Source organism: Rhinatrema bivittatum, chromosome 5 (genome assembly GCF_901001135.1).
Source record: "Rhinatrema bivittatum chromosome 5, aRhiBiv1.1, whole genome shotgun sequence".
NCBI lineage: Eukaryota > Metazoa > Chordata > Amphibia > Gymnophiona > Rhinatrematidae > Rhinatrema > Rhinatrema bivittatum.
This window is the reverse complement of record NC_042619.1, coordinates 113,030,818-113,044,216: the sequence shown is the minus strand read 5'-3', so window position 1 is coordinate 113,044,216 and position 13,399 is coordinate 113,030,818. Positions and strand designations below refer to the sequence as shown.

Below are 13,399 nucleotides of genomic sequence, written 5' to 3'. Positions count from 1 at the left end.
TTCTCAACTGTAAATCCTGAAGGATCAATTGATCCAGGATTGCTGCAGGCTTGTACAGAGTTCAAGAATCTGGAGAAGACCAACCTCAGTGCAGGAGTCCTTGTCCTTATAGAATTTTCCTTCCATCGCCTTACCCAGCTTGTCCAAGAATTTGGAGCATAAGATTCTCCAGGTAGCAAAGAATGCTCTGGCAGATAAGAGAGGGGGTCTGAAGGAATCCTTGTAGCTTCTTCTTTGGAACTGAGAGGCGAAAGGATACTAACCCATGACCCCAATGATAATGAAGACAATTGGGGTGAGGTGCACACTTGCCTCAGAGGGGAATATTCCCAGGGCATGTTCCAGATAGTGATGTCCTGTACTCTCTCTCAGACGGACTAAATCCTTCCGCAGATAGGTATGAATGGTTAATATGGGGTCATCCTCCTGAGAAGCACCTAATGGTTGCAAGAAGGGAGCCTCAAATATTCTTTAAAGCATATAAATTTTATTTAACCAAAAAATGGTTACAAAAATATAATATTGCATACAAACAATTCAAGAGCATTAAACCTATATTTAAAAACACCCACATCCCTACTAGGACCCTAGTTTCAATGACCAAACGACATCTTCTTCAGAGGATGACCTAACCCTTAAAAACTAGTTATCCAAACTGCGGGTTAATTAATACTGAATGTTTAATCTTGCTAACAGATTTCATTTGATGAGTTGTTTCTATGACAAACTTTTTAACAATGTGAGCAAAATTGCCTTTAAAAACAGAGTATGTATATAGCAATTTGAATATTAGCTTTAGATTGTTTATGATCCCTTTTATTTAATGTAAGTGATTAATTCTTTATTTTTTTTGGATACAGAAATAAGTGATTCATGACAAATATGTATGAAGAAGTGGTCCCATTAGGGGGCAGTGGAAATACTTCTAAGGGATGTGAAAGTGATGGTAAGTATGCATACGAGTTAGTATATCTGAAATTAATTATTTATCAATGATGCACCTGGATTTGTAACTAATCTTTGGGTATATACTTTTTATATTTTTTTAGTTGGTCTTTACAGGTTGAGTACACATCAAATCTAACTCTCTATAGGTAGGTATAACGTGTTTATTTTTTAAATCACTAAATAAGCCTTGCGATTTTGATATTTATTCATTTGATTTTAATATGATTTTTGTATCGCATTCCTTATCTTTTGATTTCCAGCTATCTAACTAGCACGAAGCAGAAAATTGGCAACTAAGGAACATTCGGATATGAACGTATAATAGATTGTGTAGGTTAGAGAAATATGTTGGATACCTTTTTGGATAACTAGTTTTTAAGGGATGGGTCATCTCCTGAAGAATACGGCATATGGTCGTCAAAACTAGGGTTCTAGGACTATGGGGTTTTTTAATATAGGTTTAATGCTCTTGGATTTGTTTGTATGCGATATTATATTTTTGTAAAAAATCTTTTTAAAATAAAATTGATATGCTTTTAAGAATATTTGTGGCATAGCCTAGTACTCAGTGTTAATTACATTGATGCCAATGTTTTTGGTACCTTTGACATTATAATACTGCAAGAATGGAACCCCATCTTGGGTTAACTACACAGGTGGATACCAGAGGTGGCCCAGCGGTAACTTCCGGTTGACGTTTTCGTTCCAGACTTCGGTGATGCAGGTAATGTTTGGTTTATCTCTGCTCCTTTAATTACTATGCCGAATGATTTTTAGTACCTGTTCTGTTATTTTAACCTTGCCACAATTTACCTGCAATAATTCAGCTGACACACATGCAGAAAGATTCATGTCAAATGGCTGTGAAGAGACAATGGGTGAAAGAATGGGAACAAATATTTTATTTTTACAATGTCTCTTAAACAGGCATCAACCATGGCCAGACATAAGACATTTTTGGAAATTTTACTAATTATTAAAGATATACCATAGGATATTACTGATATATCTTCATCTTTGCACAGAACTCTGCAACTACTCATATTCTTCCTAGATCACAGTGACTATGCAATGGAAATATCAATAGCTATTCAAAGAATTGTAGAAATATTTGTTTATGGTAATTCAGAAGAAAGTGAAACACTAGGAACTTCAGCCAATTAATCTCACAAATTAAAAAGCTCCTCCATGATCCTAACCAGAGACAATATTCTCAATCCATTTCATTACAGCTATACCTTATTTGCTGCTGGACTTGAAGCTGATCACCTTCCTCACGTGTAACTCCTTTGGAAAATTGCTTCCTCTGGATCCCAATAACACACATGGGTTCATATTTAGTTACATTTTTTTCTTATCTGAGCAGCTGTCTTGCTGAAAGCACCAGCAAGGTCAGAATATTAACTGGTCCCATCGGAGAGTGACTGGAAGAGGAAGGGCGTTTTAGTTCTCACTTAGCAGCGGTAGATTTGAAACAGCCTCATTAATATAACTCATGGTTAATTTTTGTTGCTGTTGATTTTTTTTTTGTTTGCCCAAGAGTTTCCTCTGGTTGATGTAAGTTTATAAAATATACTAAACAGGGCCACTTACAATGTTCTCCCCGTACCATGAAACACTGTATGCTGGTGGTGTGGTATAGATCAAGCTGTTTTAAGACTAATGAGGCCAGCAGGGTTCAGCATCTTAATTTGTGACTACCGTGGGTGCATTAAAAAAAGAAAACATGCTCAGAAGCCAAAAGATATGTGCCAGGTTGTAGAATATGATAGCACATCCATTTCTGCCTTCTCATGTACTGTGAGCAGCTTTCAACACCTCTTGGGTCAACTTTAGTTGAATGCTAACACTGTCTGAAAAAACATAGCCTACTCCTTGGGGTTTCTAGTGTACATGCTGGTCATTGCTTGATAAAATCAGTTCACAGTGCTATGATTGGCAAGTACATTCCTGCCTTGACAGCTGCTTCCTAGTTTCCTGAATCCCCTGCAATTCTTTCATTCTTAATGTACTCTAGGATATGGATGCAGTCATGCAAGTGTATAATTTATAACCCTAGGGTTCTCTTTATAAAGTGCTCTGAAAGTACCTAACAGTTGAATCAACTAAAGAATTTTCTCTGCTTTCATATTCATAAAACTCATTTTACAGCTGTGCTCCTCATCAGTCATGGTTCTTTTGAGAGACCTGAGGTGGATTCTATGTAGGCAGATGTTTTTCCAGTCCTAGAGATTGTATCATCAAGAAATTGATCTCAGTTCATTCCATTTCTCTAGAAGGGGGAACATTAATTTGGAGAATTTTACAATATGCCTTTCTAATAACCGATGAGATCCAAGCATAATTTTTAATTTAAAGTACCAGGTTGGGTATACTTCTAGATAATTTGCTCAAGAGACTCTCATCACTACTGGTTGCTTATCAGAGGGTTCTCACCAGCTCTGCTCCATTCTATAAGGCACTTAAGTCTTCACAAAATAATGTAACAAGGGGATCCCAGAAGACCCTGAGATCCCTATAGTAGTATATCGCTGTTCTGGGCTTTGTGATTGCTTCCTCTGCAGCATACCTATTCATTGATGGCCTGACAATCAGAAGTTAGGTATGAGAATCAAACCTTTTATTATTTGCTTTTACAAAAATAAACACAATCATGTGAAAAACATACCATTGATGGGTCAAAAGAGTCATATTTGGCTACCTTTGGCTACCAAGTCTCAAGTTTGGTACTCTTGACTTAATCCACAGTAATGCATGCCTGGTTTCCAAGTACCAGCTAATATATTACCCTTCCATATTTTTCTGAAGGGCTGCAGACATCAAGTGGGTAATTTCCAGTAGCTGAGATAAGTGGAAGGCCCATGAGTACTTTTGTACCCAAGAATCCTTCAAGCTAATGTTCAAAGAAAAATGATCTGAGTAGTTTCTCTTTGAAAATTAGCTTCAGCAAGATCCACAAAGATCCTGAGGACTTTGCTCCTGCTTTAATTGTGGGAAGGATCTGTGTCATTTCTCTCCCCCGATCTCTCCGGGGAATGCCCTTTTCCCCAAGGCTAAATATAGCTGCTTTGTAACACTGAGTTGTGAGATTTTCAGCCCCAGGGTTCCCTAGCCAGCTGGGTAAATTCCTTTGAAAACTGTCGTCCAACTACAGGAAATAAATGTTGTGAAATACTGAGAAAGCAGTAGCAGAAATGTACCTATAAAATGCCATGCCTGTCTTAATAAAAGCTATGTAGGCCACCTGGCCTAACTAAAAGACCAACAGAAAAATCAAGCGATAGATAGAGAAATGACAGAAGCAAAGCTGCAGTACCGGCACCTTTCTCTGGATTAATACATAGGGAAGACAGATCTTTTTTCAGCCTCAATCAACTATGCAACATAGGTGAAGAAAAGAAAACAAAGGAAAAATGTTGAAAGAAAAATGAAAGGGGCAGACAACTGAAGGACTAAGAGAAGAAACAAAGAGCACTAGGATATAAGGTGGGGTAAGCCACTTGGATCCTGGAATGCCATATACAGGTCTGATTTTCACAATGAATATGCATGATGTATATTTACATGCACTGCCACCACTGTATGCAAATACACCTCATGCATATTCATTCAGGATTTTCCGAAAACCAGACCTGTTCATGACCCTCTGTTATAGGTGTGTAACAGACACCTGGTTCTGTTACCATTAAGGCCTGGGTGCATCCTTAGGATGGTTAGAATAGTATAGGATAGTGAATGAGGAGAGGTTACCAGTCAAACACAACCTCTACCTTTGAGGGTGCTAGAATGGCCATCCCCCTGCAAGGCTTTTAAGCAGCTCTCTCCAGAGAACCTGGAAGCAGCCCTTATGGTTTGCTAGCAGTTAGGAGGTAGTGAGGAGCTTTTTCTATGTTGGATATTTCAGACCCAATCAGAGGAGAGAGGCACACCCTGCCTGGGGAACCTGATCACGTCTGGAGGGTTTTTATTTTCCAGTCCCCTTACTGGCTGGTTGGAATTTTCCCTCTGGATTGTTTTTTTCGGGTTTTGACAAATTTTCTTGGTAGGAGTCTTGTGAGACCCTGGGTAGCAGCTGGGCTCGGGCACGAAGATCCCTGTGTCTGGGGCTGCCCAGGTTAGGGAAGACCTGCCCTTCCATACCCTCAATGAGGGCGGAGAAGGTGGCGAACTGCTGCAAGGAGGAACCCCGGTGTTAAGCTTTGTTGCACGGGAGAGGACTTGAGTTTGAGATCCAGAGGAAGAATTTGTCTGCCCCTTCCTTCCTGCATTGGAGAGGATCCAGAGACAGAGAGAAAGAATTCAGAGAAACCAGAGAGAAAAAAAAAAAGATCGCTTAACCACGAGTAAGAGCAAAGCAAAGATCACTGAGGACACCCATCCAGCGTCCTCACCCCCTGGGAGAGAGAGAGGAAGTTTACTCTCTGTGCAAAAGACTGTTTCCCAATTTTACCAAAGTTGGAAGGGGATTTTCTGTCCAGCTAAAGAGGCTCTGCCCACCTGGGAGCTCCACTTATCCAAGCCCTGGAGGGTGGAAGTTTCCCTTGCCCTGGCTCAGAGATTCATGCACAGATAGAGGGGGAAGACTGTAAAAAGAAAAAGAGAGCATTGTTGGTGCAGAGGATTTTGCTATTGCTACCATTCTACACTTTGATTGCCCAACAGTAAAGATATTCTTTTTGGACACTAACCAAATGACTCCAGCATGTCTACTGGGCTTATTACTGCACACACATTGTGAAAGAGATACCACTTCCCAGGGATAAATAAAAATGTGCATCCAAATCACCCTTAGCACTCCAGGCCCTGGAAGAGATATTCTCCTCCCCACAGAAAAAGGTTCCAGGCCCTGGGGGAAAGAAGCAATGAGATAACTAGCTTGAGGTTCCAGCCCCTAACAGCAACAAATTATTTTATGGCCCCACCAGGGTGAAGCTCTCTCCCGGAGGTGGGGTTACAGGTGGATAAATAGAAGACGTCAAAACACAAGGAGGATGAGAGAATCTTAGAGGAAAAACAACCAATAGTAAAAGGCAAAATTCTACTAGGAATAAATATAATGACAGCAAAATTGCAAACCAAAGACTGAGAATATAAGTGAGGAGATAGTGCACCAATAACAAGAGAATGAATTGTGAGCATTCCAAGTCCCTGGTTATATAGAAAAATATGCAATACAATACTGAAAAACACCCTCCCACACACAAAAAAATTATAATAAACTGCAATTTTATATTCTTATTGCTGTACTAGGAAATTTACTGTCACTTGTTCATCTAGACTGCTGAACTGACTATGCAATATGTCTGCCTATAGAGTAAAATGCATGGCTACTGCAGTATATAAATATGTCCCTTTCTTTTTTGTAGCCTCTCTTGTAGATTGTCAGAATGATAATCTCAAATTGAACACTAAGAATCCTGCACTGATATCCTACACACTAGAGGTATAACAGGGAAAGACTGAAACAAAGTATTCAAAGCAAGCCTAGGACACTGGCAATTATTTGGCTAATTACTTGTGGACTTATATGCATAGAGAAAGATCCCCACAGGTGGCCATGAGCCCCTAAAAACCTTTAGGCACGACTTTCACGGCAAACGTATATGCCTTATTTGCATGTTCTAGCATTCATTGATCTTAGAATATGGAGAGTCTTCTGGTAACCCTAAGTCACTGGGCACAGGCCAAGTCAGTCTGCACTGCCTCACTGCACCTCTGGACTTGTAGCCCTCTTCTTATAGAAGAAAACAGAGTTGCTTCCCTGTAACAGGTGTTCTCCTGTGTCAGCAGGATGTTAGTCCTCACACATGGGTGACAACATCGGATGGAGCCCAGCATGGAAATGTTGATTCTTCACCCCCATTGAGGGAAGTTGAAGGGAATCCAGGAACATCGCAGATAGCAGCCGTGGAAAGTCACATATGTTGGAGAATCAGATGGGAACGTAGTGGAGGGGGAGGTGTTAAGGCAAACAGAATCCAATGTTATTTCTGGAGGTTTAAGTGAAGGTTTAAATTATGAAATAAATATTGATCCTATAGTTAGACCATCTGTTATATCATTAGAAACGAAATTGGAAACTTTGGTTGTTATGAATACAAATTTTACAGTGTCATTAAGACCATTGGTAAATAGCATAGAAAATGTTGATGTGAAGATAAATACTGCAATTGCTGATAACTTTAAGAGGGATCAGATCATTGAATCAACTAAAGTGGATTTAAAAAAACGGATGAAGCAGAATGCAAAGTTGATAAAGGAAAATCAGTTTATTACAAAGAAGATGGAAAACTTGGAAAACCAGTTCCAGAATAAAAATTTTAAATTGGTAGAGTTCCCTAAGATACCGGAAATGTCAGCCAAGGAAATGTGGAATAAATTTGCGTTGGAGTTTTTAAAAATTCCGCAGCAGGCTTTACCCCCATTGAACCAAATTTATTATCTTCCTTCTTGGAAGAAAGAGACAAAGGATCAGGTTTTTCAAAGAGATTTCCCTTTGAATGGATCAGACTTCTTAGAATCATGTAGTTTAGGGGAGGCCCAACCGGTTACCTTGATTATTTCCTTTTTGTTAAATACCGATCGAGGCTGGGTATTAAAGTTGTTCTTCAGGAAAATTAAAGAAAAATGTTATCATTTAAATGTAAGAATTTTCCCGGATGTAACAAAAGAAACGCAAACAAGAAGAAAGCAATTTCTTCTGATGAGACCTAAACTGTTACAGCATGAACACACATACACAGGAATTTTAAATCATGTATGCAACTGCATGTGCAAGATTTAAAATACACCTATTGCACGTATGTGTGCTCCTAATGTTAAGCAATTACATGAGCAAGCGTAGTTCGCGTATCTTCTTTAGGACTTTGTTGGCTTTAAAGTGTACAGGTATGTGGATTTTAAAACATGTTCACATAAAGAACATTCCCAGTTTTACTAAGTAGCCCATCAGTGTGCCCAGTCTATCTCAAGGTCGTCTAGACCCCTCTGGTTCTTCAACCTGCACTTCCCCCAGTTTATTCAGACCTCTCATCAAGTCATTTTAGGCCTAAAAAGAGAGTTATGCAGACTTACAACTCATCAAGAGAAGAAGTAAATATATGTGGCTAACAGCCTGCCGGCCACTGCAGCCGCCGGGTTTAAAATACGCATTTACACATGTAAATGCTGGCCCCACCCTGGAATGCCCCAGACATGCCCTGACTCCGCCCCTTTTTCCACATGTTGGGTTGTTCGCACACACGTATATACATGCATAATTGGGTTGTTTTAAAATATGAGGTGCTTGCACTCAGCCCAGATATTCTCATATATGGGCCTTTTAATGCAAGAAATTCTTTTAAAACTCATCTCTTAATGCTTAATTGCTAAAATTCTTATACTAAACTTTCACATAATAGTACAGAAATAAGAGGCAAAAGCTCGAGGGTCTCCCTTCATGGAGGGCACTGTGGCCAATGTCCTCTTCTGCCAGGCTAATGGCAACAGCCATTAGCCTGGCAGAAGAGGACATTGAAGAAAACTCATGCATGGGGCCTGTCAGCTGCCACGCGGTTGCAGGTCCTATGGCAGCCCTGCTCGCTTCCTGAACGCGTTTCTCTGGAAACAGGAAACCTGCAGGAAGAGAGAAGGTTGTTGCAGGACTGCTGCAACAGCTGCAACTGTGCGACAGCTAACTGTGCTTGAGCTCCGCAAAAGACAGCCACAGGCCACAATGGAGGCATGGCGGCTCTCTAGAGCCCAGAGAAATTCATTGCTGGATATAGTTGCCAATGTTACTTATGTCCAAATCTGGCTCTGGGACTAGCAAGTATTTTATAGCAGTTGACCTATAAGGAATTTATGATGGATACTGCATACAAGAATAGGGCTATGCCAACTCATAGGACAATTTTACCAGCCAGAACTATCTTCAAGAAAGATACGTAAGATATCTAAGAATATATTATAAAAATGTAGATGTATAACAGGAAGTGAACTTACTAACAAAGGAAGTTTCTCCCAAGTAGCCTCTACGCTTAAGAATGATTTCTAGATGCTTGGAGTCCTCATTTACCACATAGTATTCCTTTTCTAAGGAGATCCAGGCCCAGTTCAAGCGGAAATGTTGGTTCTTCAGCTTATTGCCTCCTGAAAAAAAAAAGCAATAAAGCACTAAATAACTTTAGATCTTTTTACATGCTCTTTTAGTCAGAGATTTAGATTATTTATTTGAAAACTGTATATAAATGGAGGTTAAAGTGACTTGCCCAAGGTCACAAGGAGCAACAGCTCATTCAAGTACAGCATCACATCAGCCCTGCTAGTTTACTGTCTACCAGGTAATATCTTTAATAATATAAATCTATTTTAACTGGGGGAGAGCAGAGAAGCTTGTTTTCTTTTCACCACACAAAATGGAACTTTCTCACATCTTTTTGTTACCACAGTGTCAACAGCAAGCACAATGGACCTCTACCATGTTCCTTTTCCCCTTGGTTTTTTTTTCTCTCCTGAACTGGAAATATTTTTGGAGCTTCCTCCAACTGTATGTGAACTTCTCTCCATGCCCCTACTTCTCTCTCTCTCCCAGCCACTCCCTGTGATTCAGAAGTATGTTTTCTAAACTGCTTGTCTTTTCCAGCTGGTAACCAATGACTAGCTCACTTGCAGATGCATGAAAAGCAAGAAGAAGTACGCCTCTCTTTTATTTCCTGCTCAGATTATATTAGTGACTCTTCTACCATATAAGTATATATTTGCATGGAAGTAGATATTCAAAATGTAGTTGAATTTCTAAGTTAACCAGATAGACATATCTAGTTAACTTAGGAGGGATATTCAGCAGCACAGCTATGCTGCTGAATATCTCCGTAGTAAGGGCTACTTAGGTGGGTAAGTCTTATCACTCTAAGTTTAGACCTGCTATTGAGTCAGATATTCAGCGGCTGCTACATAGCCGGATAAGACTTTCAAATAAAGGTATTCAAAAGCAAGACAGTGTGACAGCTAATCAGCATAGAGAGTCCTACATTCATCATTTTGCTATACATTTCACATGAATAGTGCCTGTGATTAGGGTAATTTTTGAGTTACTGCAATGCATGCTATTTTAGCACTTTGCATGGTATCACACTCTGTGATATTTTCACTTTGTGACGTGCCCAGTCAGGTATTTCCTTATTTTGGGCTGCTTCTGGTGAGAGACAGAGAGAGAGAGACAAACAGACTGTCTATAAGGCTCTCATATAAGTCAACTATTTATATCACTGTAGGAGGGTCAACTAGTGACTCGAGGTGAGGTTTTGGTGGTGGTCTAGAGTTTGAGGGCAAGTTTTACGTTCACAGTGAGATGTACGACTAGCACAGTACACATCAGTGAACATTTGATGTGATTTGGAATGAGGAAAGTTACAAAAAAGATGAAATTTCTACAATATACTCTCGCCCTAACTTGATGAACTCTCTACCTAGGTGCTATCAAGCTAGGGTGAGAGTACACTGTAGAAATCTCATCTTTGTGTACCTTTCCACATTCCATATCATATCAAATGTTCACTGATGTGTACTGTGCTGTTCATACGTTTCACTGTGAATGTAAAACTGGCCCTAACACCCTAGACCACCACCAAAACCTCAGCTCGAGTTACTAGTTGACCCTCCTACAATGGTATAAATAGTTGACTAATAGGTGTGCCATCCTAGAGGCTCTTTCTCTCTCATTTTCTTAAACCCTACCCAAACTCCTCCCCTTTGATAATGCCCTAACACATTTTGATGAATGGCCCTGTTAGTCTGTTAGAAGACTGAATATTTAGAAGAAATGTTTCCTCCAATTGGAAGGGAGATAAAAGAGGACACAGAGCAGTGTGCCCTTGAGGACAGACTGTGATAGAGTTGTAAGGCATAAGAAGACCTTCATGGAGTTTCTAGAGTGAGAAACAGTCTGAGGGACAGAGAAGCCAGCATTGCTACTGTTGTGTCCGTTGGTCTCAGACGGCTTCGACCTCTGTGCCTCACCTTTCTTTCTTCTCTCTCCTCAAGCCTTGCAAAGATGGCTGCTGCCGCGTCTTCATGCCGCTCTCTCCGGTATCCCTGGATTGGCGACAGTGTTCGCCATGTTTTTCCTGAGGGCCTCCTAGGGTGCGCGCGCGCATACCACCCACATCTTTATCCACATCATGGCGGGAACCTCGGGGGCGTCCCCTCTGAGTGACTTCATCACATCCTGGTATTTAGCCTGCCCTTCGTTTGCTAACAAACTGAGTTAGCAAGGATTGGATTGCCTCCGGTCTAAGCTACTCTGCCGCTTCCCAGCTGCCGCAGGAAGCACTCTCTGCCCTTCGGGGTAATTCTTCACTAACGTGGGTACCCACTCCTCGAGGGCCCTTCTGCTCTATTTCAGGTACCTATCTTGGGATACCGGGTACTCGCTCCTCGAGGGCCTGCTCTCCCTAATCTGATGCCTGCCACTGAACAACTTCTGCCTGCTAGGACCTTCAACAATACAGCTTTCTGCTTCAGTGAGTACTAACCCTTTCAGTCTGTCTCACCTTCAGCTTCAGTGCTCTGTATCTACATCCAGGACCTGTCCCTGCTAAGCCGCGCTGCCTATCACCTACTCAAGTGTGAGACTGGACTCCTCTGCTGAGGACCCCTGGACTACTTTCTGCTGGGTTACCTTCACTGATGCCCGCTCCCCAGGCAGTACCATCGAGCTGTACAATAAATACAACTTCTCTGTGTCTGTGTGTATAGAGTCTAGCCTAGTACTGCGATTCCTCACGGGGCTCCTCCCCATGGGAGTGGCCATCACCGCAGTACCCAAGAATCCACTCCAACACCTCATAACCATAACAGTTACTCCACAGCAACAGTATTAGAGAACCATAAGTCTATGACAAAGATCCAAAGTGATTTTCAAAATCAGATAACTTGTGATGTATTTTTTTATTTCCTCATGAAGCAAAGTAGAAGGCAGGAGAAATGACTGATGAACCAGTATCCAGCTAGGTTTGACCCTAGCATGGGTAGAGTTCCCTGAAGCTGTGAATCTTACATAAGTGACTACCGTGTTTCTCAGATAAGACAGGTCTTATATTTAATTTTTGCTCCGAAAAAAAGGTTAGGGCTTATTTTCAGGGATGTCTTATTTCTTTTCCATGATTGGTGAATGAGGACAAGGCTAAGCCCGCCTCCTCTTTCATTCACCAATCAGATTCAATTTTCGGCCGAACCTTTTGGTTCAGCCTTCGTTATCGGCCCGCCGTGGGAAATTTCATTTTCCCGTGGTTCGGGCCGATTTTATTTCATTTGCCCCCCCGAAACAAAGCCCAAAACCCGGGGAGGGGTGTGTGTGTAGATGGGGGGTTGTAAAAAAAAACCCAAAAAAACCCCCAAACCCACCAAATTTAATTCATTGCTACCTCCCCACCACCCCAAAACTTGCCAAAATTCACTGGTGGTCCAGCGGGGGTCCCGGGAGCGATCTCCCACTCTCAGGCCGTCGGCTGCCAGTAATCAAAATGGCACCGATGGCCCTTTGCCCTTTCCATGTGACAGGCTATCGGTGCCATTGGCTGGCCTCTGTCACATGGTAGGAGCAATGGGCCGTCCATTTGGGTTAAATGGTTGAAAGGTCCAGCAGCGGTATGCTATTATCCCACACCATAAATAAATATATGTTTATACATATTTTTTTTATTTCGGTTGACAGACTTTGCATTATTAGCTATGTCGTTTGAGTGGCTTAGTCTATCACCTTGTTTATGATTACCTTCATTTAGAGAAAATCTCATCTACTGTGTTGCGGGCAATCACACTGTACCTAATCTGTTGGTAGTATACTGATCCCTATTATGATAAACCTGTGACAGGAGGCAACAACATACCATTTTTCTCCTACTGCACTATTTTCATGTTTCTGTGAACTTTTTTTTTCTTTCACTCTCAGTAAGTCTCCTCTCTTTCTCTGAAATTTCAGAGACATGACTCCAGAAAATAGTGACTCCTCCAATTACATCTTTCCTTTCAGTTTCAGATTTAATAAAATGAAGAAGTGATACTAGGAGAAGCTGACTTGAAAAAGTGCTTCACCTCGATTGGTCTTGCTTCTTCCTTGCACCTTCTCATCCCAGCTCCACACCATCTAACTTCAAGAAAAAAAATTAGCAGTTCTGCTTGCTCCATAGATTTTAATATAAATAAAAATGAATGTAAATGATAATGTATTTTCAGAGGGTTACTCCACTTGTTTCATTTGAAAAGGAATGAACCAAAACTGGACTCATTCTTTGCATTTTACATATTTGTTTTAAATGAATGCACATCCCTACCATGCAGCATTTTGGGAAAGAGAAACCCAGAAGTCAGTTACGGTCAATTTTGAGTGGTCCTTAGATCATGCCAGCAAATTTCAACCTTTAAATAACTTTGCTTACTGTTGAATCATTTAAACAGTTAGGAGGTAATT

At 40.9% G+C, this 13,399-nt stretch overlaps 1 protein-coding gene across 1 annotated transcript in view; it reads right to left on the bottom strand.

The window, feature by feature from the left end:
- FREM2 (FRAS1 related extracellular matrix 2) overlaps window positions 1-13,399 on the bottom strand; it is a 322,606-nt gene that overhangs the window by 184,342 nt on the left and 124,865 nt on the right. Inside the window, exon 3 of the mRNA XM_029602748.1 lies at window positions 8,932-9,078. Coding sequence (XP_029458608.1) covers window positions 8,932-9,078 — 147 coding nt within the window. The remainder of the gene's footprint in view (window positions 1-8,931; window positions 9,079-13,399) is intronic.